General features: G+C 40.2%; 1 protein-coding gene across 2 annotated transcripts in view; it reads right to left on the bottom strand.

Annotated features, from left to right (window-relative positions):
- Positions 1–27,944, bottom strand: part of rptor (regulatory associated protein of MTOR, complex 1) — a 224,229-nt gene that overhangs the window by 147,796 nt on the left and 48,489 nt on the right. For both annotated transcript variants that reach the window (XM_063884304.1, XM_063884305.1), the window contains exon 5: positions 2,527–2,685. In XM_063884304.1, coding sequence (XP_063740374.1) covers positions 2,527–2,685 — 159 coding nt within the window. The remainder of the gene's footprint in view (positions 1–2,526; positions 2,686–27,944) is intronic.

Below are 27,944 nucleotides of genomic sequence, written 5' to 3' on the forward strand. Positions count from 1 at the left end.
TCCTGAATGGCAGCAGGTAAAATGCAAGATCCCATGTCTCTGTAAGTGCCTAATTCTACATTTGATAGCCACTGTGTTTCTGCGTGAAATCTGAAATCATTTTTGATCCTACAAAAGGGTCGAAAGCGAAAATCTCAACAAACATGGACAACTAGAAATGCAATGGCAGTAGTTGAATGTCTCTCGACTTGCTCAATGATGATATGTTAATATGTTAAGTCTTTTCCCCATAGTAGGTGTCCAAGTTCTCACATGATCCTATTTAGTACTTGTACACTTTTAAGCCCAACCAGACCAATCTGGGCTTAATAGTGTTATGGAATATTTTATCATTCTAAAGTGAGCTTTGAAAGTTTACCATGTGTTCTTCTTGTCAAGCTATTTGTAAACACAATGTTGATAGGTGGCAGTAAAATGTCCTAACCTACATGAGTCAAAATAAAGTTGGACCTGTTGATTATTGTAAAGTTTGGGGACTTCTCCTTTTTAGGAATGTAGACATTATGTGTCATGTTGCTAGCATGCATGTTAAACAATCCTATATTTACTGTATGTATATACAGTGGGGCAAAAAAGTATTTAGTCAGCCCCCAATTGTGCAAGTTCTCCCATTTAAAAAGATGAGAGAGGCCTGTAATTTTTATCATAGGTATACCTCAACTATGAGAGACAGAATGAGAACAAAAAATCCAGGAAATCACATTGTAGGATTTTTAATGAATTAATTTCAAATGATTGTGGAAAATAAGTATTTGGTCAATAACAAAAGTTCATCTCAATACTTTGTTATATACCCTTTGTTGGCAATGACAGAGGTCAAACGTTTTCTGTAAGTCTTCACAAGGTTTTCACACACTGTTGCTGGTATTTTGGCCCATTCCTCCATGCAGATCTCCTCTAAAGCAGTGATGTTTTGGGGATGTCGCTGGGCAACACAGACTTTCAACTCCCTCCAAAGATTTTCTATGGGGTTGAGATCTGGAGACTGGCTAGGCCACTCCAGGACCTTGAAATGCTTCTTACGAAGCCACTCCTTCGTTGCCCTGGCGGTGTGTTTGGGATCATTGTCATGCTGAAAGACCCAGCCACGCTTCATCTTCAGTGCCCTTCCTGATGGAAGGAGGTTTTCACTCAAAATCTCACGATACATGGCCCCATTCATTCTTTCCTTTACACGGATCAGTTGTCCTGGTCCCTTTGCAGAAAAACAGCCCCAAAGCATGATGTTTCCACCCCCATGCTTCACAGTAGGTATGGTGTTCTTTGGATGCAACTCTGCATTCTTTCTCCTCCAAACACGACGAGTTGAGTTTTTACCAAAAAGTTCTATTTTGGTTTCATCTGACCATATGACATTCTCCCAATCCTCTTCTGGATCATCCAAATGCCCTCTAGCAAACTTCAGACGGGCCTGGACATGTACTGGCTTAAGCAGGGGGACACGTCTGGAACTGCAGGATTTAAGTCCCTGGCGGCGTAGTGTGTTACTGATGGTAGCCTCTGTTACTTTGGTCCCAGCTCTCTGCAGGTCATTCACTAGGTCCCCCCGTGTGGTTCTGGGATTTTTGCTCACCGTTCTTGTGATCATTTTGACCCCACGGGGTGAGATCTTGCGTGGAGCCCCAGATCGAGGGAGATTAGCAGTGGTCTTGTATGTCTTCCATTTTCTAATAATTGCTCCCACAGTTGATTTCTTCACACCAAGCTGCTTACCTATTGCAGATTCAGTTTTCCCAGCCTGGTGCAGGTCTACAATGTTGTCTCTGGTCTCCTTTGACAGCTCTTTGGTCTTGGCCATAGTGGAGTTTGGAGGATGACTGTTTGAGGTTGTGGACAGGTGTCTTTTATACTGATAACGAGTTCAAAAAGGTGCCATTAATACAGGTAACGAGTGGAGGACAGAGGAGCCTCTTAAAGAAGAAGTTACAGGTCTGTGAGAGGCAGAAATCTTGCTTGTTTGTAGGTGACCAAATACTTATTTTACCGAGGAATTTACCAATTAATTCATTAAAAATCCTACAATGTGATTTCCTGGATTTTTTTTTCTCATTTTGTCTCTCATAGTTGAGGTATACCTATGATAAAAATTACAGGCCTCTCTCATCTTTTTAAATGGGAGAACTTGCACAATTGGTGGCTGACTAAATACTTTTTTGCCCCACTGTATATGGTATGTTTTCTTGTCCTCTCCTAGTTCGTTGTCTGAAAATTTGGATATAAGACACACTGCAGACCTCCTGATTTGTGTACTTTGCTGCTGTCTGCTCAACACACTGTAAAGTTGTTAACTTGTTGCAAGAATAAACACCATAAAAGACAGTCTTATCTGAAGTATCTTCATGTCCGTGTATCCGGAGGGTTTCCTTACCATTTTATAAGTATTTGTTAGTTTCTATTGGTCAAATTCCACCTCAGAAATAACTACAAATGCCATAAACTCCTTTCAAATACAAATCTAAGCAACAGATGATTAGGGTTTCTAGGTTCTAGAAGTCAATGGCTACTGCTCTGGTTTGTGTGTGTTACCTTATTAAAGACCCAGATCTCTCCGTTGACCGTGGGCCGTGGCACCCCGTGGCCGTTGTAGTGGAAAAGGACTCGCTCCTCTTTGGCGTTGCGTCTCAGTGACGTGCACAGCTTCTTCACCTCGTCCACTGTGGGGTCCAGGCTCTGTTTGTAACGCGCCTGGAGAAACAGGAAAGAAGAGAGGAGAGCTTTAGCATGATCTATAGAAATATTTTCTAGCAGCACCTGACAGATTGTTAACAATAACAATGATCCATCTATTTGTGATATTAGGCTACATAAATAACATTGGATTAATTCATTGCTTGATGACAAACAACTTCTATCTTTGACTTAACAAGGCGTGCATCAATTAGTAACACAGCTGATTACACCGCTTGGTTGAATACTCAATTCTGATTGGTCAGTTTGGACCAGCGGTTGTTAATTATTGCTGACAGACTGCTACTAAGGAGAGCCAACTGTCGCAAAGGAGGACCAAGGGATTAAGTGCAGTTATATCAATACGCAGAAAGAAGTCTGGTCAATTTAATTTCAGCTGTGGACACGATAATTTGTTTCTTCCATCGGAACAGACCATGGAAACATTCTTAAATATTCATTTTTAAATATGTGGAAAGAACCAACACTTTGGATTCATGAGGCCCCCAGCAAGGAAAAGAAAAAGAGAACAAGAGAAGGAAAGAGATTAAAAGAGCGCTGGATGTCAGGGAAATAAACAGAAGAAGACTGACAGAAAGTAAACAGGAACACGGTATGGACTCTGCGGTGATTGAAGTCTGGTGAACGGAAAAGAAAATGTGAACAGACTTGAACATACAGAAAACCTCCATCAGTTCTGTCGTCATTTCAATGAACGTTGCTTTCTGGATCATCAGACAAATGACCAGCTCATTGCACAATATCCCTTACTAAAAACTTAAGGAACCATTGGAAAACCATAGCAGCGCACTGACCCTGCCCAAATCTTACTGTAGCCTACATCACGGCACATGAGATGATTGCTATTGTTTAACAACAGATCATGGTACATTATTTCTCTAGAGTCTGCTAGATAACAATACAAATATCTGGCCAGCTGGACATTATGTGACAAAATCTTTCACATTCTGTCCAACATTTTGCCATTTAGCTCAGTCCACAATGATGCCTCGTAAATATGTATTGCCGTGGTTGAATGAAAAACAAATTTGCCATTTAATATGCCTGCAAATCCTGAGGGAGGCTGAGAGAAGGGCAGACCATGCGTTACATCTCTATTCATCACGGTTCATGACGCAATAACTGCTGGTACTGCTGGTTTTCAAATGCATGTAACGTATAGCAAACACAAAGCCTAGGGGGAGAACGATACACATGGGAGAAAACAAGGACGTTTGTTTACTACATGATGGGATACTAGGCTGGGTAGCTGGAGATCACCCCGTATTTTCTTGAAATGTTTTCTTCATGTGTGCGTCACAAGGCTTTCTATGAGAGTAGCACTGACGGCAATAAGTTTGCGTGATCCAGCAGGGTCTTACATAAACACACTACTTATTCTACAGGCATTTCTATGGTTGACAATATGGAAAAAAGGAAACATGTTCAGTAAGGGGCAGGCAGCAGACCCATGTCATGGTCAGGTATTTAACATTTCACATCAATAACATGTACAGTTTGATGTTAAAGTAAGAAAGGATGAGCTTGTGATGTCAAGTTGACCTGTGTGTGTCTAAGAAGCAAAGGAGAGGTTGTTCCAGCTTAAGAGGTGTGAAAGTTCAAAGAAAAGAAGGAACTGAATGTCTCATACAGCAGCACTGAACTGAGTTTAAAACTGCAGAACAGACAAGGAAAAGAAGTATTAACAACTTTCCTCTTGCAAACTACTGCAGTTCTACTCTTTAATCTCTAACGTACAGTTCACATGACCTTAACTAACATATTTGTATTTTATCCTACTGTCACATCGTACATCGTAATTTTCACCTTTAATCAGTGAAAATTATAAATCATCAATGTATTATGTATATATTACGCTTTTCCAGTCTTAGCAAACCGCTTAAGGATTTTACCGTACTTTCACAAGCATTCATACACTGATAGGTAGAGGCTACCTAGAAGAACCTGACAGGACACTTGACACATAAAATGCAGCTGCCAGGTATCAAACCAACAACCTTTAGATTAGTGGGCGACCTCCCACCTCCTCCTGCACCTCAAATCTGCTACATCTTAATCAGCGCCTCATCAAAAGCAGTCTGTCTGAATAGAATGATTCTGTGGTGACATATTTTTGCAAGCCAAGCAAGAATTAGCATTGCAAGGGCTACCCTCGGCAAAATGCAACAAGATTTCTATATTTGATTTAGAAAGATTGCAGAAAATAAAATATTTGTCAAACACGTTCATGACACTTTGGTTTTGCTCAGGATTATCTTCACCTCTTTTTACAATTGTTGGAGTGTTAATATAATTGGTAGAAGTAAATAGCTGAAAGAGTAGAAACAAACTCATCACATGGTTGCCCATCAACACCGCCAAGCTAAAAGCGGTTTATGTTTGCCGTTAAGACAAATAGTAGTCTCACTGCGTCAGTTGTTAGCAACTGCTGTTTTTAAAGCCACATAAAAGCTTCAGACATTCACATGTGGGCGATTTACTGACGCAATTTAGGTTGTAGCACAAAGCATGAACATCTCCTCATCTTGTGTTAACCCCAGACCTTTTTTCAGTCACCACGTTCAAGGAACTGTTGGCTGTGGTCAATCCAGGTTAACACATTTGGAGCAGCAAGTAAAACCAGGCCGAAGCGGAATGGATCAAGGCCGAGTTCAGGACCTAATTGGTCGCCCCAAATTAACATTAGAAACAGCCCAAATGTGTGTGTGTGTGTTGTCAGTTTGAAACGGGGTCAAAGGGTGGAGGGAGTAAAGGGTCCAAATGACATACTGTTTGGATTGGCCAATCTGATTTATTTCTACTTGGCCAGAAATTAAAGTGAGCTTGTTTAAATTTATCAGAGGTAGATTTTCATTATGGTTAAATACAGGATTCAGATTTTTCTTAATGTTTAAAAAAAACAAACTTCTCTGCAAAGTGTATAGTACAGGATAGTGAGACTGGGGGAGCACTTTCTTAGGCAAGAGCCATGTCAGTTAAAGGCAGGCAACACACATGTCCTTCCATTGGTGTAGGGTAGTGGATTGAGAAAAAACTTGAGTGGTGAAATAAAATCACATAAAAATGATCTCCCCTCAAACTTACAATCAGGCAATAAAAGCCATAGAGTGTGGGAACATTTTAAGGAAACCACACTTTATACTGGTTATAGAAAAACTATTTTCAAAACCACAGATTTTATATAGATTGGGAGGCTTTTGGAAAAGTCATCTGTTGAGAGTAATTGGAGCTAGAATTAAAATTATATTAATTTGGGATTGGACCTGTAAGGATGTCTGTACAAATAAAGTTTGATAAAGTTTCTGCATCTGCTTTACGCTGGAGGAAACGACGGAGGACTGATCCTTCACTTCTGTTATTGGACTGTCCAGTACTGCAGGCATTGTGGCAAGATATGAAAGAAAGAAAAGACACCTTACTGTTTCTTTATTGGAAGTGACCGTCAGTGTTTATGTTCAGTGTGAGCTCTTAATGGTTTTTCTCTAATCATCAAAATGGTATGTTCTTGCTGTGCAGAAAGAGAGGTGAAACATTTCAGTGTGAGCAGAGCACACCCGATCAATAACAATGTTCAACATCTGCTTTGTACAGCATTCTCCATCATCATAACTACACAGCGTGAGGGAATATAAAATCACTCACTCCGGTGTGAAGCACTTAAGACTGTTTTGGCTCATTGAAGGCTAATGCACTTCTTACTTTTGAGTTTGTATCTTCATGGTTTTCGGCACTTATTGTGAGCTGCTTTGGGCATAGCTTGAGCTAAAAAGGGAATGTTTGATGTTTTTTTTCGGAAATTCCCTTTTTATTATGATTATTAGGTCCAAACGATCTTTTAAAATACATCAATGTTCACTTTCTGTCTTCTGTAACTTACAATCGTAGCACACAACAATGTATAATAGGTTATGTGAACAATTCAGTAGCCTTCAAAACATGCCATAAAGAAAATAACGAACAAAAATGAAAAGAGGACAGAACTGTTTAGGTGTACCTTCTTTGTACCCTCTACAAAGAAAAGGACACTAAAAATCCCCTTCAGACAGATAAGTTAATCCATTCCATCTTAAAAAAACAACAAATAATGTCGGTCCACTGATCCATAGCAGCTCTCAGGATCAGGAATTAATATTTGTCATCGGAGGAAACATTTTCTGAAGGTAAAGAGGTAAATATAAAGGAACCAATAAAAATGTCTGAAAAATGTCTGAAAACGTTCTGCAAAACTCTATGAACCTACTGACGGAAACCGTTAAATGATGAACAAAAATAAGGACATGATCATTTGGCTTGAGAATCCACGCTGTCGCCGCATGAAGAAGAATTGATGTAATGTCTGGTTTTGTTTTCAATGAATATACAACCTATTTTACGTGTTGTGAAATACTAAATTAACTGTGAACAATACAATTGAACAAAAGGCTTTGCCTCAAAACATTCTCCCAAGGGATAACGTTACAATGTATTTTTTGGATGCCTCGTGCATTCTGTTTTGAGAAGCCCAAAAATAAGTACCTGACTCAGTTATGAGATGACTAATGATTTGGCTCATTTGATGGAGAATCTTTTTTGCGAAGTTCCAATATAACATTGAAGAAAGTGCTTTGAAAGATACAACAACAACAGATAACCATAACCTTTTTGAAGCCCTTTCATATTTTGAAACCGATTTTAAGCATGAACCCAAAGGGCTGAGAGTTAATACTCTCCAATAAAGAGGGTTTCATCCTCCATTTCTATCATTAGATAGAAATGGAGGATGAAACCCTCTTTATTAGTCACATACATGCACACAGCAGAGCACACACAGTGAAATTAGTCCTCTGCATTTAACCTATCCTAGTACTAGGAGCAGTGGGAAGCTATTGTGCAGCGCCCGGGGAATGTATAGGATAGCAACATAAGCAAGTGTAAATTGTGGGTAAAAAGCATTCTTTACAACAAAAAGAAGTGTAAAGAATGTGTGAACTTTGAACAAGCTGTTGATAGTAGGCTGGGTATACAATATGATACGATATTGAAACCGTTTTACAAACTTATTGTACTGCTGCTCTGCTGTCGAATTGATTCTCTGCCACTTTACATCATTCATTACCAGAGTGTTTTTAGAAGACACCGGAGAAACTGCTCGAGAACTTCAAGAAGACAAGTTGACGGAGGATGTGTGCATTTGTTTGTGCTCCTTCACTTCATTAAATAAAGTGTGTGTGCGTGTGCAGTGTTTCCCATACATAGACCAATGCGTGGCGGGCCGCCACAGAATCAGTACCCACCCAGATAGCAGTAGACTCCAGGGCGGATCCGCCCTCAAGTCGGCAGATCCGCCGTACTGTCTCACTCATTTCGGCGATGCGCAAAGGATATGCCCCGCCTTTGGACAGTGCCCCGTCAAACAGCGGACCCACTACGGATCCCAGGGGGATCCACACATCGGACGCGCCTTTTTTCTCATCGCTGACGGTTAGAGAAACAGCCAGAACGGAGCCAGAACGCTTTGCATTAGTGAGAGCAAGTCAAGTCTGCGGACATGTAAACGGTAAGCATTTCAAAATATGCTTCATTTGTTCAGTTTAGTTGCATTTCCAGTACAATTACTTAAATCACAAGTAGTTAATTGCTTTGTTTGCTGTTTTAATACATTACAAAATATTGTGTAAGCTAATGTTAACGTTAACTCAGCTTAACATTAGCCTAATGTTAGAAAAGCATGTTAGCTAAATTTCAGCTAGATATAGATTTCAGTTAACAAAAAGTTAACAAAGCCCCATTTGGATGGCATTTATTTGGGATTGATTAGTTACCTGCTCTCCAATGATTTTCCTAAGCGCATATGTAACATTAAGTTATTTTTCACCCCTCCTGTTATAATATTTGCTGACATTTTGGCTAATTATGCCGTTAAAAGTGTGTCGAGTAAGATATTATCCTGTTCGTAGTGTTGTATGTACAACTATCTCTGGATGACTTGATACTGGAGAAAACTTGAAGAAAAAAAAAAAAAGAAGATCATTCTCAGGGAAGTGCTGCACGCCTTTTCCCTTTTTTAAATTTATTTTGGAAAACACACAACAACTGATGGTCCTTTTTTTTTTACACCTCACTGGTTGCAATCTTTCTTTTGTGTTTCTGAAATATTTCTTTTAGAAATGAATAGAAAGACTGTGCCCGTCTCCCTCTCCACCCTTAGACGGAGGACCCATGTAGATGTAGACAAACGTCTCAGGCAAATTAGTGATGACTATAAACCTCCCCTGACTGACTTACTAATGACAGAGGAGGACTACAGATGTCAGTGTAGAGTTTTTTGGAGAAGACCTAAATTCAACAATCAAACTTGTTCAGACAATACAACTGCAGCAGTCTTAAGTGAGGAGGAATGTGGCATGGTGGTTGATGAAGGCATGTCTGAGGGTTTTCTGGTTGGCGGTGGCGATGGGCTGATTCAGTCATCTGATTCAGATGGTGAAGTCAATGAGACAGTTTCACTATCTGAAACCATTTCAAACTGGGCCATACAATTTGGCATTTCTTTTAGTGGCTTTAACAGCACTGTTGAGCATACTGCGCATTCACCATCCTGAACTTCCTAAGGACGGAAGGATCCCCCTTAGGACTAAAACTAAGTATTCCATTCTGGAAAGGGCTGGGGGACAGTACCACTACTTTGGTATTCTGCCATCAATTAAAAACACACTATCCAAATACATACACACACTGGCAGACGATTTCACACTGAAACTGCTAATTAACATTGATGGACTTCCCTTATTTAAAAGCTCTACCTTGCAACTGTGGCCCATTCTTGGTCTACTACTGAGCGTTCCAATGAAGGAACCAGTGGTAATAGGTTTGTACTGTAGGGAGAAGAAACCTACCTCTGCAAAAGAGTTCCTTCAAGACTTTGTCACTTAGTTACAAGAGCTTGAAAAAGGGTTTGATGTAGAGGGCAAGACATTTAAGCTCAAGCTAGACACGGTCATATGTGACACACCAGCCAGAGCCTTTGTGAAAAATACCAAGAGTCACAATGGCTATCATGGCTGTGACAAATGTGCACAGCCAAGAAAGTATCTTAACAGACGTATGACCTACCCGAGTATAAACTATGCACTAAGAACAGACCAATCGTTTGAACAGATGGTTGATGAGGGTCATCACCACGAGGGGCCACATCCGTTTCTTGGTAGTGGTGTCGGCATGGTGTCCCAATTCCCTCTGGACTATATGCACTTGGTGTGTTTAGGTGTCGTCAGGCGACTGCTCCAAACCTGGCTCAGGGGTCCACTGAATGTCAAAGTACCTGCAACAGTAGCAGAGAAAATGTCCGCAACGCTGATAGCAATGAGACGCTATATTCCTGTGGAGTTTGCCAGAAAGCCTAGATCACTGCGGGAATTGGATCGTTGGAAGGCGAAAGAATTGAGACAATTTCTGCTGTACACAGGACCTGTAATGTTGGGTAGCTTTCTGGACCAAAACATGCACAGCAATTTCATGCTGCTGTTCTCTGGCATTGCCATGTTAGTAAGTCCTGAACTATCCTGTCACAGCCAGTATGCCAAAACTTCAATCGTTTGTCACTTCGGTGAAATATACGGGAAGGACCAACTAGTTTATAATGTGCATAATTTGGTACATCAAGCAGATGACGTCCAACAAAATGGTTGCCTTGACCGCTTTTCGGCATTTCCATATGAAAATTACCTGCACAAGCTTAAAAAACTTGTGCGAAAACCAGAGTTCCCACTTGCCCAAATTATCCGCCGGTTGTCGGAGATGACAATTCCTGACGCCCCTTCACATGGTAGGCCTACGTCTTTCAAAAAACAACACTTTGTTGGGCCCATTGTAGGTGGCCTGTCAGTCAAAGCGCAGTACGGCGAGATGGCTTGTGAGAAATGGACCCTTAAACTTTCAACAGGGGATAATGTTTTTTTCATTGGCAATGATATTTGTTGCATACACAACATTGTTGAATGCAATGATGGAGTGTACGTGGTATACAAAGAATTTTTAGAAAAGTCTTTGTTCTTCAAGTACCCGTTCAACTCTCTGAACATTTACAAAATTTCACATACATCTGACATACTCAGGTGTGTTAAAGCATCAGAGCTTGATCCGAAATGTATTGTCTTGCCTCATAGGGATGGTTTTGTGGCCATACCCCTATTCCATACATTTTAGGGATCTCGTGCTGAATGTATTTTGATATGTATAATATACTTCTTAACTTGGTGTATTTTGTTGACTGTTTTCTATATGCTTTTGAGCGGTTCTTTGCTTTTACCGACCAGGTTGTGGTCCATCATCAGTTCGTACATGTAAAGTTTGGCATGTGAAGATGGCCAGTTGTAGTTCAACAGTTGTCGTGCTTCAAAGTACTGATCAAAAAGTGGCTATTGAGGCTTGTCAGATTGTTTTCTTTTTAGCTTGTCGTTTCCTAGATATTAGTTGTAGCTCTTGTGCTACTTCTTTATTTGGCAATGAGGGTCAGAGACTGACAGAAACTGACACCGACTGCATGACATACCAAACACTGCAATCTGCGTGAAACTGGATGACAATTGACTGTAAGTACTTTGTGGAAGTTGTTTGTCTTCAATGTGAATACCAAACCAATTATTGCTGTTGAGTCTGTGTTTGATGGTGCAATTTCTTTCTTCTAAATTTAGGATGTTCCACTTAATTGAATTCCAGAGCACAAAAACTGGTACAGCGATGGTGTTTCCTATTGGCCGAACTACAAAAGTGATGAAAGAGTGGACAGGGCAGTGAAACATTCAGAGGAGCCTGGACCTGACTGGAAGACATAAGATGTCAGAATTGTCAAATCATGTGGTAATATAGCTCAAAAAAGATATACTAATTAGAAATGGCTGTTGTAAGCCAATATCAAAATACCTTTGCCTTGTAATTTGTGTTTGAAATGTAATTTGAAAAAACCCTTGTAATCAACCTTGTATTGTTCTGTTGTCTATAACTCTGTTCTTTTTTGTTCTACTGTTAATTTGAAACTCAACCGAAGTTTGATCATTTCATTTTTAGATCAGTACTTCGAGGCCAGAAAACTGATGAAAAAGTGCAACACATCAGATTTGCAGTCTGAAGAGGAAGAGGAGGAATTTCGTTTGAGGAGAAAGCCAAAGCCAATGTTAGTACAGTTGTGCTCATAAGTTTACATACACTGCGAGAATTTGTGAAATATTGGCCATTTCTTGGAAAATATGACTGATCAAGCAGAAAAAATTCCAAATTTCCAACCCACTTTATAGTCATTTCTTTGGTGACTCTGATGAGGATGATAGTGGGGAGGAAAATCAGTTGAACAAGAGAGCCAGACGTCAAGCCAAACAGCCAGCTCCACAACCATCACTTTCTATGCCACCACCACCTTGCTGTGTGCCAGGTAGTGGCATAGTTGCCCCTCCTCCACCCACTGATGAAGAGTACCGGCTGGGTAAGTAATCATCGCTATGTAAAAACATGGATGAAATGTGCTAAATAGTGATAAAGCTAAATATACCATGAAAACGTGATAGGAATTCCTCTCTATCTCTCTAATTCACACAAACCACCAGCTCCAATTATCCCACCACCGCCGTGCCGTGTGCCAGGTAGTGGCTCAGTTGCCGCTTCTCCACCCACTCCACCACCTTACTGTGCACAAAAGGAACATAGCAGCAGAAGATCAACCCCCTTCGGCAAGCCAGCTCTACAGACCTACCTGGCGAGGGGGAAGGTGTGGATCAAACACCATTGCCTGTTCTGGTGAGCAAACGACTATGAGATTCAAACTGAACCTTTAAAATCATTTCACTTTTTAAAAAGTAAAAAAAAGGTTAGTTATGTAACCCATGCACAACATGCAACACACACACGCCCACATTGAATCCAAGTGAATATACAAAGTAGGGTTGTGTATTATTGGAATTGTACTATTTTGAAGTCTCATCAATTTCGTCTTCCTATTCTTGGCATACAATTTGAGCTAAAACACAAGACAGAAATTAAGAGATATTTTGTGATTCTTTCGCATTACCCTTAACATTTCTCAAGACCAAATATAATAAGCGCCAAATAATCTCTATTAACGATTAGAAAACATTACTGCAGGTGTGCCATGTTAGTTGCATTAATTAAGTGTATTGTAGAATAGTAAATATGTAAACATGGAAGAACGTTTGTTGATGTTTTTGACCAAATTAAGGCTTCTTTGTGGCCTACAGTTTACAAAACAAATAAACTTGCTGTTCCTATTTGCTCAGTAAAATATGCCTTAATGAGTTGTCCAAAGTAGACTGTAATTTATTTATATATCCTCATGTTCTTTTTAACAGCTGCAGAAGTCCACATCAAGAGCTTGCTGGAATATATGAAACACCAACAAGACCAGTTAATCGCAACGGTTAACTATCTTACCAGCAAGCTCAACCCTACTGGTCAAGACATGGACATTCCTGAGTGTGTGCAGTTTCCACTGGATACGATGGAGGAAGTGCAGGATTTTGAAGACTGGCTCAAAGACCCTGCCAATTCTCAATCAAAGCAGAGGGTGGTGAGTTTTAGGTTTTTTTGTTCTTCCAGAGAAAGTCCTGTTAAAATTCTGTCACATGTCCACACACACATCCTGAGAGTGGAATAGGTGAATTGTATGCACTACAATTACTTCTGTAAATTACAAGATGTTTTTTGTTGTTTTTTCATTTTAGATTTCCTCCCTAGCAACCATCGGGGGCCATGACACTAAACGTGTAACCTGGAACATGCTTGCCCGGATCTTCAGTGATGCAGTTGGGCGGCAGATTAATTGGAAAGGGGTAAATGGAAAGAACCCATTCAGTCAGATGGCATCAAAATCCTTACTCCTGCGTAAGTAATTTAAATCAACATTTAAAACAAGTCACACAGCAGTCTAAAGCCCTATTCAGAAGGGGTGAGTTTTATATGGGGAGGTGGGGTAATGCAAATTCAACTCTGAGTATTACTGTGAGTATTACCAGTTTCTCAGTGATTTGTCACACAATAAACGTATTCTCTCATTGTTTTAAGTGGTATAAACTCGATGCATTCCATGGTTAAATAACACTGGTATCTGGAGAACTAGCAAGCTGATTATTAGATTATTGATAATTACAAATAGCTAATATGTTACAAGGATAATGGACTCAATTTTAACCAAGCCTCCGTTATCTTTGACTTTTAAACTAACTAGCCAGGAGACTAATCAGGCTGGTTTATTTCTGGACTAAACCAAATGTGTGGGCTAATGTTATTTACCTAAATACATGTGTCGGCCGTCGGCGAAAGAGAGATCACTCCGAAAAGCGCAGCTTTGTATGAATTACCCAAAATATTCGAAGAAGTGGAGGCAACTCCATGATGCAAAGCATAATGTTAGTTTCCTCCGTTTAAATAGCCTACCCAAGTTGCCACACATGTATTTAGGTATATAGCATTAGCCCACAAAGGACACATTTGGTTTAGTCTAGAAATAAACCAACCTGATTAGTTTCCTGGCTAGTTAGTTTTGAAGTCAAAGACGACGGTTTGGTTAAAATTAAGTCCATTATCCTTGTAACATGTTAGCCATTTCTAATTCTACTGGTCCAGATACCACTGTTTTTTAACCATGGAATGCATCAAGTTTATACCACTTGTCACAATGAGAGAGTACGTTTATTGTGTTTATTCAATGTCTGCCTAAACACACTCACTGTGGTAGAAATGTCGATTGGGCAGTTTACCATTTAGGCTAGCCTACTATCGTTGTTCCAGATTGAACTTTTAACCGGATTTGCTTCATACGTGTCTTGATAAATACAGACACACTATGGCAAGTGTCTTTGTATATTCTCGCAGTCCTAGGTTTTCCCTTTCACGCAGGCGCAGAACGTGCGTGCTAGTTGATCGTCGACTGAAATCTGTGCGGTGTGTTCCGAGTGCAACTTTTTCGCCCCGACTGCAGCCGTCGAGAAGCGACCCAGCAGGCGGTCTTCGTTGGCGCTAGTCGGCTAAAGTCGGCTTGGTGTGTCCGGGCCAGTGCAGCCTGATTATTTCAGCAGATTATTTCGGTCTGATCGCAGAATTAAATGAATCTCCAGTAAATTCTTCATACAGGTGTGATCAAAAAGTTCCTCTAAAAAGAAAACACCATACCTGATTTAAATTTTGAGGTCATCCTCTTCGAAGTAGTCACCCTGTGCAGCGAATAGACCGCTCTCTCGTTTGTGCAACGTTTTTGCCATCGTTTGTGAACGCAAAATAAAAATGTGTGGTCAAACCTCTCACTGAGTGCAGCAGAGCAGCCACTTGCTGGCTGTTGCTAGGCAGATAGCGACATAAGTTTAGCCAATCAGCATGCTCGAATCTGATGTCTAAAGGTGGCTGAATTTAGCCCCCAAGCAAGTCAGTTGTTGTTGGCTCAACCTCTCTCTCGCTCTTACACATGCACACGCATCCCCCACTCTCTCTCTCACTCTTAAAGGGACAGGCTGCCTTATGCTACTATTACAGTTTAAATTGCCATCGGCAAAAATTGTTATTCTTAACATCGATATCGGCCAACATTTTTGCAATCGGTGCATCCCTAGTTGTAACGTTTTATATTATACAATATTAGTTCATTTCATATGCTACTGATTATGTAGGCAAAGCTTCTCTTTTTACCGGACAAATTTGGGACGGTGACAGTTAATTGTTCCGGTCACGCATGTGTGCAAAACGGCCAATGTCCGAATAGTCGGCTAACGCAAGTACCCCTCCCTGCAATGTGCAATTCAGGGCGATGCTCAACGTGGGCGGAGTCATACGCCCATGTTGGTGGTGCCCATGCACCGCCCCGAATTACAAACTGCGGTGAGGGGTACTTGGTACAAAGGGGCCACCACAAAATTGCCACAAATTGCTACCTGGTGTGTGTGTGTGTGTGTGTGTGTATGTGTATGTGTATGTGTATGTGTATGTGTGTGTGTGTGTGTGTGTGTGTGTGTGTGTGTGTGTGTGTGTGTGTGTGTGTGTGTGTGGAAGAGACATAGAGGTGTCAGCTAGTTATGTAACACAGAAGCACCCGTTAGCCTGGTCTGAATCATAATCACACTCACCGAGGCCCTGCTGTTACATCACTAGCATGCCTTTTTCCCAAACAGCCTGCCTCCTGTCAAATGACTTTGAATCAAAGTACAATGTTTTAACCCCAACTTCTCGCATAACTTTCACCAAAAAAAACGAGAAAAATGATCTTAATGATGTTGGTGAGAGAGAAAAGTTTACCCATCGAATCAAAATCTGATCGTAGGAATAAAAACAAACCCATTAGAAGTCGAAAATATCCCCCTTTATTTTTATCTCTAATGCAAGAAGAACTAGAATTGTTTGAGACAGGGGACTAGTAAATCATAGCATTTAATTTGATCATATTTAAGAAAGAGATTTTCTTGTTCACCATTGGCCACATAATCATGGTACAGAAGCAACACAATAGAATTGACAGAAATTAAATGCACTGAAAAGCCCAAATAAGCTTTTTTGTAATTTCCCCTTTTCTATAGTGTGTTAGGTTTTTGTGCATGTCAATGGTCTGCGAAGGCTAAAATCCCAAATGTCTCTCAAGAGGGAGACCTCAGTATGTGACACTTGCTCTGCTATTGGCTAGATTTCCAACACATTGTACATGATGCTCTAAAGGGGCAGGACATATCCAAGTACTTGATTAATCACAAGGGAGTTGCCTAGCTAACCAATTAGAGCAGACTGGGCTCTGGTTTCAGACAGAGGGTGAAAAGAGATGCTGCAGCACAGGCAGTATGAGAAAAATAAAGAGCTTTTTGAACATTAAAGCATGGAGACATGTCCCAGTAGAGACACTTAATACAAATATGAACCTGAAAGTGAGCAGAATATGTCCTCTGAAGACGGTTTACAACGTAAACTGAAATTAAACCTGCTCCTTTATGACTATTTGACAGTAGCGTATGATTCTTGTAGTTTAAACTCTACAGAGGCAAAATTCAACAGACCTTGATCAAAGATGCCACATTTCAGCTTCCCATATCTGGAAGAGTTTGGATTGCAGCGTGATAGCAGAGCTGACAGGCTGATTCAATTTGGGCATAATCAGATCTGAGCGTCTCAATGCCGAGAGACACATCCCGGTGATATCAAGTGCTATCTGAACGGCATAATGCTGTTAGTGGAGGGGCCTGCAGTGATGGAGGTATAGCATTTGAAATCAGAGCTCCAGGGAGAAAGTGGGTGGTTGGGAGGTATGATTTTGAAAAGGAGTGTGTCAAATTTAATGAGGAAATAGAGAAAGGAGTAAGGAAACAGGCAGGTGGGACAAGTGTTGACTCTTACCTGCCTGTACTTCAGACCAATCCCAAATGTGTTTAAATGATTTAGCAAAGCTTTTCATTTAGATTCATGACAGCGGGGAATATTTTATTCAAGTGGCGTGGAGAGAGATTAAGAAAAATGCATATGTATGAGAAGACACCTAGGAGAGTCCCTTTAGATACACCAGTGACATTTCCCTCAAAGAACTGGCTTGTTTTTGTGACTCACCTCCTTACATTATCCACCCTGCCGGGGGGGGCGGGTCAGCTGTCTGTCTTTGTTTTTTCATACCACCTCGACAAAAAACCTCCATTATCTCCATTAAGGCCAAAGGAAACCGATTCTTTTTAAAAAGCTGCGTCATGCGCTCGCTCCCTCACCATTTATCATCATGTCACATCAACGGAACAGGCGACCTTTTCAAAGAACCGTATGCATTCAAGATGCAATTAAAAAGAAGCTGTAAGGTGCAGTGGGAACCTCTCTGGCTGTCACACACATCAGGCTACATTTAACACAACAAAAGTGCTTGGTGACGGAAAAAAAAACTATTGCAAGTCAGAAAGTCCAGCCAAATTTCGAGATACCATCAAGACTTATTTCTGAATGAACCTGTGGCACATCTTTGAAATCTCTCTTCCTTACACTGGAGATTCTCATTGAAAACTAATGAGAAACATAAATACTAATAAGAGTCATACACCTTTCTGTATCAATGTTTACTCAACGTAATAAAAGGGAATGGAACTTTATTCAATGAATTTCTTTCATACTCCAGTGAAAGAGCAATGTTTACAAGCTGAAGGATGGAATGAGAATCAAAGGACATGTTAACTTGGCTGAGAGCAACAGCCACTTGTTGTGTGAGAGAGGAAATGAGTAAAGTCAACCTCTGGCCTCTCCATCACAAATCAGCATGCAAATTATACTGAGCTTGTTTAGATGTAAAGTACACCAAAGACGAAAGGATAGATAGTGTTTAAAGCAGTGTTGTCTAGCAGAATCAATTCACACAAGAGTCCTGATCTTCCCTTTCGACAATTCAAGTTGAATAAGGATAAAAGGATCTTTGTACGATAACTGCCGTGTCTCAATCTTGACTTCCCTTAGTACACTGCATGTTGGACACTGTGAGCACTTGCGCGTTGTGTGATTTTCAAATGAAATCGCAAAATGTAAAAAAGTCCTTACCGAAGGTGGCAATCGACACTGTTAGCTAGCTAACTATAGTCTTCACAGAAGCAAATCAAAAAGACTGCTTTAATAAACCAATGTATTTAAATGTGGCTTCTTTTCAACACCAGTATTGATGTGCGTCTAATAAATAGTGGGGAAAAAAAACACATGTATAACTTTCGTTTGTACAATGCTGTTATGAAGGCACCATCTGTATACAGAAACAGAAATGGACGTCAGTCTCAGACCATGGATGCCCTCCATTAAGCCATCCTCACCAAATAGAGCAACGTTCCCACCAGCTTCCTGGAAACACTTGCATCAAGCATGCTTAAACTAATTTTTGAAGTTATCAACAACAGCGGTGGGGCTACTCACTGCTGAGTTCCTTTTTGAAACTTGAAATTTGTTTTTTTTGGGCTATGGTCTTAAACTTTTGATCAGCTGATGAACCACCTGTTGGAGTTTAAATTCAGTTTTCAATAAATTGCCTACTCTCTATTTTTGGTGTCTTGCTCTTATTTCTTCTTTTTGCATTTTGAAGCTCTACTTACAACCTGGTTATGATCCACCATTGTGAAATGGGAATTCTTGTCATTTTCCCCCAGTAGATGTCTGTAGATTTTGTTCAGGAGTGTAAAAGGTAAGCACTAACAGAGTTGAGGTAAGGTTTGCATTCTGATTGTCAGGTTCATTTTGGATCAGGTTCTATGTTGGCAACATACCCGTATTCATAAAGATCACCATTTGAAGATCTTATCAAACCCTTCTTCTTTATCAGCTAAGAACAATGTAAAAAAAACATTCAAGTTCTGTTGTATTAACAGCCAAATGTCAACCCTGTAGCTAATAAATGTTTCAATGATGGCCAAAGATTGTTTGTGAGAGAACAAACAAACTGAAACACCACCATACTTTAGGTGTATTTTTGTAATCCAACACCACCAACTGAGCAACGTTTTTCTCTAAATTGTATAGTTAAATTACACAGGTGTTTTATGACAAAATCAGTCACTGATCCTTTAGCATAATGTCACCTCTACCAATAGTTACAAATGAGATTACGAACAAAAATTGAATGAGTTTGACCAACAAGGCTATTGAAGATAAAGACAATCTCTCTACATTTGTTCAATGTCATTTAGAGAATAATTGGGCTGGTAATTCCTGATAGCAAGGTATGAAAAGATAACTCAAGACCCTTTAGATTCCAGAAATACTGATCTACATTCAGCGTGCAATGTGATCTGAAGAGACATGTCCCTTTAGCAGCAGATAAGTGTACGTATCCACATTAAACTGAGAAAGTACAGCCAGTTTGATAAATAGCAGGCCGGTGTGGTGGTAGTCACTTCCCCAGTGACAGCAGTCCTGCTGGGGCCAGTGTGTCCGGGCTGAGTCAGTTCACAGCGGGTCGGATAGAGCAGAGGGAGAGATGACATGTCTCCTTACTTCTGCCAGTACACACCTTCTGGTGACTACATAACCCATTCAGCCATTTCTCAGTGCCTCAAATAACGATTCGGAGGTGTGAATGATTGTACTTTTGAGGAGTTCTGGTCAAAAACACCATCCATACATTTTGATAAGTGAAATACTTACCCTACAACCATAAGTTTAGCATCAAGAAATAAATAGACCTCCAGGTATAGATGACCTTGTAAAGGCTGTTCTAAATGTCAGATGTAATGGTACAGAAACACTCATTTCTTCTTCATCTGTTCTGAACACTACTGCCGCAGCTGACTAAGTGACATGGGTTATGTAACTGACAGAAGGTCCATTGCACTAAGTGCTTGTGTACTACATGTTAAACCGGGTGACATAATACAAAAACAAATTGCTTCTTAACTTACCGTTTCTCCGGTTCTGACATTTTCAATGTTCTGACTTCCATGAACATGAGCTGGGAAACCAACAAAACGTTTTCTCTGTTGAACTTAACAAACTTCACTTCCTTTCCTGACTACAACATCATGTGAACATATCCATATCTATATTTCTTTTTTTCCCAAAAGCTGTAACTCCTTTCCAAAAGCAAAGAAATTGGACTTTCCCATGACGTTTTGGTCGACTATTATTAAACCAAAGCACAAGACACGTGGCTCTTATTGCAGAGTCATAAGAGACACAACTGGTGAAAAAGCCCAAAACAAAGGACTCCTTTTTCTCAAAGAGCATATGTAAGTGAATCAGTTTTAGATTGGGGAAGCTTTAATAGGCTGCATTGGATTATGATCTCTGTGTGTTTGTGTGTGCATGTGTGTGATAGAGAAGGGACAGAGAGACCTCTTAAGCACCAGTCCAATTAAAAGCTGAGTTCCAAGCACCTCTCAGAGGTCTTTGTGTGGTGTGAGTGTGTGTGTGTGTGTGTGTGTGTGTGTGTGTGTGTGTGTGTGTGTGTGTGTGTGTGTGTGTGTGTGTGTGTGTGTGTGTGTGTGTGTGTGTGTGTGTGTGTGTGTGTGTGTGTGTGTGTGTGTGGTGGTGTGTATTTTTATTTTTGTTATTTTACTCTGCGGGGGAACAATTGCTTGCTATCCTGGCTCCAGAATGACAAATGATATTAGGACAGCAGAAAGTCTACACATCCTGTGTCGCAGACTGGAGAAACTTAAGAGATTAGCTCTTTCGAAACTAATGCAACAGCACTTACAACGGTCTGGCTTATTTAAAGGGAAGACCTCTGTTTCTTTCCGAGTTTGTATCTTTATGGTAATTGCAATTATTGCAAGTAATGGGGGGATACACGACTTACGGTACAACCTTCACACTTCATCCTATTGTTTTTGGCTCCAGCATATTGAATCGAATAGGCTAGGATCCAATGCAATTGTAGTGCAAATGTTAACTGAACGAAAAAAACGAGAGTTATTCAAATATTAGGAATTAAGCTTGTCTAAATAAACACCTAGGTGTGCTAATTCTCTATGTTTGTGTCATGAAACCACAGAAGTAGATGGAATGATGTCGTAACAGTGTGTGATTACAGGTAGGCTAATTCACATGGGAACTAATCAATTAAAGCATTACTGGGGGTCAGTATGGGAGACTCAATATGGGTTTGAGATTCCTTGTTCACTTATACTGCTGGCAACAAAGTTATTGCTCTATTATGGAAGAGTTCAGAACTCCCCACCTCTTTCCACGTGGCTTGAAGAAATCTCTTAATACATGATGTCAGTAAAAATGATGTTTAACCTCAAATGAAAACCACATCTCTTTGATAAATAGTCTGGCTTTAGGAATTACAGAGAACACATCCCACAACCTATTGGGCTGACAATTATTACTGTCATGGTCTTTTATGTTGTAATCATTATTGTTTGTTCTTTTACAGAACCTGCATTTGCACTTTGTATTTTCTCCTGTAACTATTTATTTTTGTTTTTCACACATAACAAAGAACTCACAGGCTTGATTCCTTACTGTCAGAGTCAACACAGATCCAAAGTACACAAACCTCTACTGCATTTGTTTTTGTTTGTCCGACTATTAAACTTGAGAAGCAGAACAAGAAGGCAGGCAGCAGTAACCTGTGGTCCGAGGTACTGAGGCAGCTATTCTTATCCCGAGCAGCCCGCCGCCTATAACCGAGCTTGCCTCTGCTCTAATCAACTGCTGCCCTCATTTCCAGCCACCTGCAGGGAGAGGAACACCAGTTGGTGATTGAGCAGGGATTGGAGCAGGCAAGAGTGCCACAAACCATTAGTCCAGAGACAGAGCTCAGGGACTGCTGCTGTCTCCGACTCTGTTTGACGTCCTGACAGAGTGTTCTATGCACTTCTAGTCGGGGAATCTCCTCACAATCAAATTGGAGTTTTATTAAAACCTTTTCATTTTCCCCTTGAGTAATTATCTCAGAAAGGGCTCATCCTACAGTAGCCTGTACCAGTTGCATAAAAAATTAACTTCTTCTTGGAAGAATGAATAAGCAACGGTGTTTGAGAATGAATCATTAAAACGTTATAGCGAATGCGCCACATCATGATGCAAAGTGAAGTTAGAAGTTATATGTGTTTTTAAATGGCTCTGGAATCATTTCTCTAGTGATGTTGGATGCTTGCTCACTAAAATAAATAAAAAGGCAACTTTCACAGGCGGCTGTAGCCAGATTATCCTCTCTGTTTGAGGAGTTAGACATTAGCTGCTGTTAGAAATGTATAACACAAGAATACTTGACCAGAGTTAACGGATGTTGGTCTTCCTTATTTTTAAATATTTTGTCTATTGAGTCTTTTCTTGACTTGGTCAAATTCAGGATGTCAACTCTTTTTGTATTTACAATGTTTTTTAATATATATCTCTGTATATCTATATACAGTGGGGCAAAAAAGTATTTAGTCAGCCACCAATTGTGCAAGTTCTCCCATTTAAAAAGATGAGAGAGGCCTGTAATTTTCATCATAGTTACACTTCAACTATGAGAGACAGAATGGGGGAAACAATCCAGGAAATCACATTGTAGGATTTTTAATGAATTAATTGGTAAATTCCTCGGTAAAATAAGTATTTGGTCACCTACAAACAAGCAAGATTTCTGGCTCTCACAGACCTGTAACTTCTTCTTTAAGAGGCTCCTCTGTCCTCCACTCGTTACCTGTATTAATGGCACCTTTTTGAACTCGTTATCAGTATAAAAGACACCTGTCCACAACCTCAAACAGTCATACTCCAAACTCCACTATGGCCAAGACCAAAGAGCTGTCAAAGGAGACCAGAGACAAAATTGTAGACCTGCACCAGGCTGGGAAAACTGAATCTGCAATAGGTAAGCAGCTTGGTGTGAAGAAATCAACTGTGGGAGCAATTATTAGAAAATGGAAGACATACAAGACCACTGCTAATCTCCCTCGATCTGGGGCTCCACGCAAGATCTCACCCCGTGGGGTCAAAATGATCACAAGAACGGTGAGCAAAAATCCCAGAACCACACGGGGGGACCTAGTGAATGACCTGCAGAGAGCTGGGACCAAAGTAACAGAGGCTACCATCAGTAACACACTACGCCGCCAGGGACTTAAATCCTGCAGTTCCAGACGTGTCCCCCTGCTTAAGCCAGTACATATCCAGGCCCGTCTGAAGTTTGCTAGAGGGCATTTGGATGATCCAGAAGAGGATTGGGAGAATGTCATATGGTCAGATGAAACCAAAATAGAACTTTTTGGTAAAAACTCAACTCGTCGTGTTTGGAGGAGAAAGAATGCAGAGTTGCATCCAAAGAACACCATACCTACTGTGAAGCATGGGGGTGGAAACATCATGCTTTGGGGCTGTTTTTCTGCAAAGGGACCAGGACGACTGATCCGTGTAAAGGAAAGAATGAATGGGGCCATGTATCGTGAGATTTTGAGTGAAAACCTCCTTCCATCAGCAAGGGCACTGAAGATGATGCGTGGCTGGGTCTTTCAGCATGACAATGATCCCAAACACACCGCCAGGGCAACGAAGGAGTGGCTTCGTAAGAAGCATTTCAAGGTCCTGGAGTGGCCTAGCCAGTCTCCAGATCTCAACCCCATAGAAAATCTTTGGAGGGAGTTGAAAGTCCGTGTTGCCCAGCGACAGCCCCAAAACATCACTGCTTTAGAGGAGATCTGCATGGAGGAATGGGCCAAAATACCAGCAACAGTGTGTGAAAACCTTGTGAAGACTTACAGAAAACGTTTGACCTCTGTCATTGCCAACAAAGGGTATATAACAAAGTATTGAGATGAACTTTTGTTATTGACCAAATACTTATTTTCCACAATAATTTGAAATAAATTCATTAAAAATCCTACAATGTGATTTCCTGGATTTTTTGTTCTCATTCTGTCTCTCATAGTTGAGGTATACCTATGATAAAAATTACAGGCCTCTCTCATCTTTTTAAATAGGAGAACTTGCACAATTGGTGGCTGACTTAATACTTTTTTGCCCCACTGTATATATCTGTATATCTATATATATATCTGTATATCTATATATCTATATATCTATCTGTATATATACATCTCTATATATCAATATATAGAGATGTATATATACATATACACTGCCTGGCCAAAAGAAATCACACACTCTAATATTCGTTGGACCACCTTTAGCTTTGATTACGGCACGCATTCTCTGTGGCATCATTTCCACAAGCTTCTGCAATGTCACAACATTTATTTCTATCCAGAGTTACATTATCTTGAAGATCTTGTATTGATGACGGGAGATTCGGACCACTGCACAAAAATCTTCTCCAGCACATCCCAAAGATTCTCAATCGGGTTCAGGTCTGGACTCTGTGGCATTGTCATCTTGGAACATGCCCGTGCCATCAGGGAAGAAAAACTCCATTGATGGAATAACCTGGTCCTTCAGTATATTCAGGTAGTCAGCTGACCTCATTCTTTGGGCACGTTGCTGAACCTAGACCAGACCAACTGCAGCAACCCCAGATCATAGCACTGCCCCCACAGGCTAGTGACCTTTTTTTTGGCCGGGCAGTGTATATATGTAGAATATATTGATTAGATGAAGAAGATGATTAATTATTCCCACTGGGGAAAATATTGTTTCCAGATGTCCAATACAGATTACGCCCAAAAACAAACAAAAACCTTTTTTAGAGAGGTGTCAGAGCATCACACTATGTTTGGGGCCATTCTTTTTTTTTATTGTATATACTGGGACTTAAACCAGTGACCATCACCCAACTCAACAGACTGTGCGACTGCAGCCCTAAAAATGTATGAATGAGCAGAAAATATATATTTCCCAGTTTAAAATGTCGGGAAATGATGGCTATGACACACATCCAGAGCCCTGGGGAGGAAGTAATTGATCCCCCTCTCTTCAGAAATAGCTAGCTCTGTTGTACACAACACCAGGGATCCAACCGGACATCACACACACAAACACATGTATGTTATTGGACACACACAGAAGACTTGTGTCATGTCCTTGCTCTATAACAAGGATCTGGTTTCTCAGTCGCGGGGGGGGGGGGGCTCTGGAGTGGGCTAGTGTTCCTCTGACCGACGTATACACAGACACACTCATTTATACTATAGATACAGTACACACACAAACAATACTGAATCCCCGCTCTCATTTTCAAGTCTGTATGTGCCTCATTAGTTTCCTATAATAACTCAGCAGGGGCGCCAATGGATCTATATTGACGCCAGAGCTGGATGTGACATACTACTTCTGTGTGTTTTACAATGTGTGTATATCTGTGTATTTGGTAATTGCTTATTTTCCATTGCTGTGCCTGCTTGTGTTTGAGTGTGTTGTTCCTCAGTGCCAATGGCTCTGCATGCATGTTGACCTTGGGTAAAGAACCTAGCCTTAGTTTTGTTGTTTTAATTTAATCTCATAAGAAACCCTAATAATAAATCACTGGCTCTGTAATAGCACAACATATATGTTCTGCTTCCTCCAATACAAAGATGCAAGTTATACAGTCCAACAAATCTGCTTAATGACACTGAAATATGAAATCAATAAAAATGTCCATTCCTTGACTGAACAATAACTGTATGCTGATGTTGTGCAGATTGCCATAAATGCAGCAATGTGTTATCTGCCTACATAAACAGTCTGCCTGCCGATTCAGCCCGGCAGAATCCCCACCACCAGCTTATTATGAGCACCTGCAAACTCAATCCAGTACAGAAGCCCTAGGAGAAATCTGATCTCCATGAAGGTCTTCATTTTCAGATTTATTGAGAGTGCTGATTTTATGGAGAGCACTCAAAGCATTACATTGACAGTATGAAGGAATACATGATTACTGCGAACAAAATAAGGCTTACAAGCATGACATTATAAATAAATACACTTTTTTTAAAGCTCAGCTTGAATAACGGGCACAGATATTGGCATAATTAAGAAAAGTATTGAAATAAAGATAAAAGAGCTGTGATTTAAAAACAGACCTTGAAATTAAAGTAGAAATGAAAAGGGGCCTTGAAAGGGAGGAGAGTGCATAGTATTTAATAATAACAAGCTTTTAAAAACTTTCGAAATATGTCACCAATTCATTTTTATATCATGTTTTTGTCTTATCCAAATTGTTATGCATTTCACAAAGGTTTACTGGTATTTACCACTACTTTTGAGGCTTCAGTCCGGGGTTTTCATTGATATTTAAACTTGTTTTCCGGTATTCTGTTATCCCTTTGTAAAAGATGTTTTGTTCAGGATTTAATAAAAGGGTTACTATAGGTTGTTTTATATCTAACACACTGGTAACTCACAGAGTTCTGGGATGTCTGCTCTTTTACAAGCATGTTTCATATACTGCTGGTTCCGTGGACCAATCCAGTGCTCATGCTATGCTAAAGCACTTTGTCACTGTACATAAATACTTCAATTGTATTTCTCATTTAAGTTTTCAGTGATATTTCACATTCAATAACTCTCCTAATGTCAAGGCTAACACAACCTTTACATCTAAACATGAACTGTGTCTCAAAGGTCAGTGTGTTTGTGCAGATTTGCAATAACATTGTAAAATCACCTCTCTATACACAAAGCAATCAAAAAACCCTGAAGAAATTCCTTACCAGAAAAAAATCCAAAGCTTTCTGCACATGCTCTGTATATTAGGTGTGTTTAGTAAAACACCTCAGCAAGGCCACATAAACTACTTATACAGCGGTTGGGGTTAAATAACACCACTAATTGAGGTGCCTAGTGCCTGCTTAGCGACTGATAAGTGTGTGTATATACGTGAAAGAGAGATGCAAGCATGTGAACGTCGGGTGAGCCCTCGTTGCTGTGATTAATTAACTAGCTAGTGTGTGTGAATGTGTGTGTGGCGACTCCTGGCCTCAGGGCGTTAAAGCCCATTGAGCATGCATGGAAATGACATTCTGCCAGTGTGTGTATACAGGTTCCTTAAGACTAAACACACACAAATCCACCTCCACCCACCTCCTCCTCCTCCTCCACTCTGGCCTACCAAAGTAGGAAATGGAAATTGGAGAGTAGTTCCTGACCTCCTGCCTCATTCCTGGAAAACTCAGGGAGGCATCTGTCACTAAAAATAGCACCCACATCATCAAATCTAATAGCCCTGTTGGATGTAGCCATGGTGTTTTAACAATGAGTAAGAAAGCATCTCTCTCTGTGGAATGGAGCAGTGGTTGCATAAGAGGTTCCATTCATATTGCATTAAGCGTAATGACAGAGCAAAAGGCTTAAGCTGGCTTTATTGGATTGGCATTGTGTTATATCAGGAAAGACGAGGTACACTAAAAGCATTCACAGGAAATTTCCCACATAACTCGGTACGCCTTGTTCGGCTTCCCATATTTGGAGAGTTATTATGTTGCACTTACAAGAAATCTGGTATTGCATAAGTTCAAGCTACAGGGAAGAGGAATTACCAATAGGAGAAAAAGAACATAAAACAATAAAGGCAATGTACCAGCATTAACAAAAGGCACCTATGCATACATCACATGAATTTGTTTGATATTCTTTTAGGAGACTGACATTGTTTGATTTTATATTACACTGTCTCCAACACAACTAAATAATTAATTAAAATACATTTCTAAAAAGATTTGGGTAAGCCTATGTGGAAGGGAAAGTGCATGATAGGAATATCATATACAGCCACGGAAAAAATTAAGCCACCACTGCAGCATTATCAGTTTCTCTGGTTTTATTATTTATAGGTTTGTCTTTTAGTTAAACATTTATTTTTTAATTTGTTCTATAAAGTACTGAACATTGTTCTCTGTGTTGGAATTCAACACACACTGCAA

Source organism: Eleginops maclovinus, chromosome 5 (assembly GCF_036324505.1).
Source record: "Eleginops maclovinus isolate JMC-PN-2008 ecotype Puerto Natales chromosome 5, JC_Emac_rtc_rv5, whole genome shotgun sequence".
Classification (NCBI taxonomy): domain Eukaryota; kingdom Metazoa; phylum Chordata; class Actinopteri; order Perciformes; family Eleginopidae; genus Eleginops; species Eleginops maclovinus.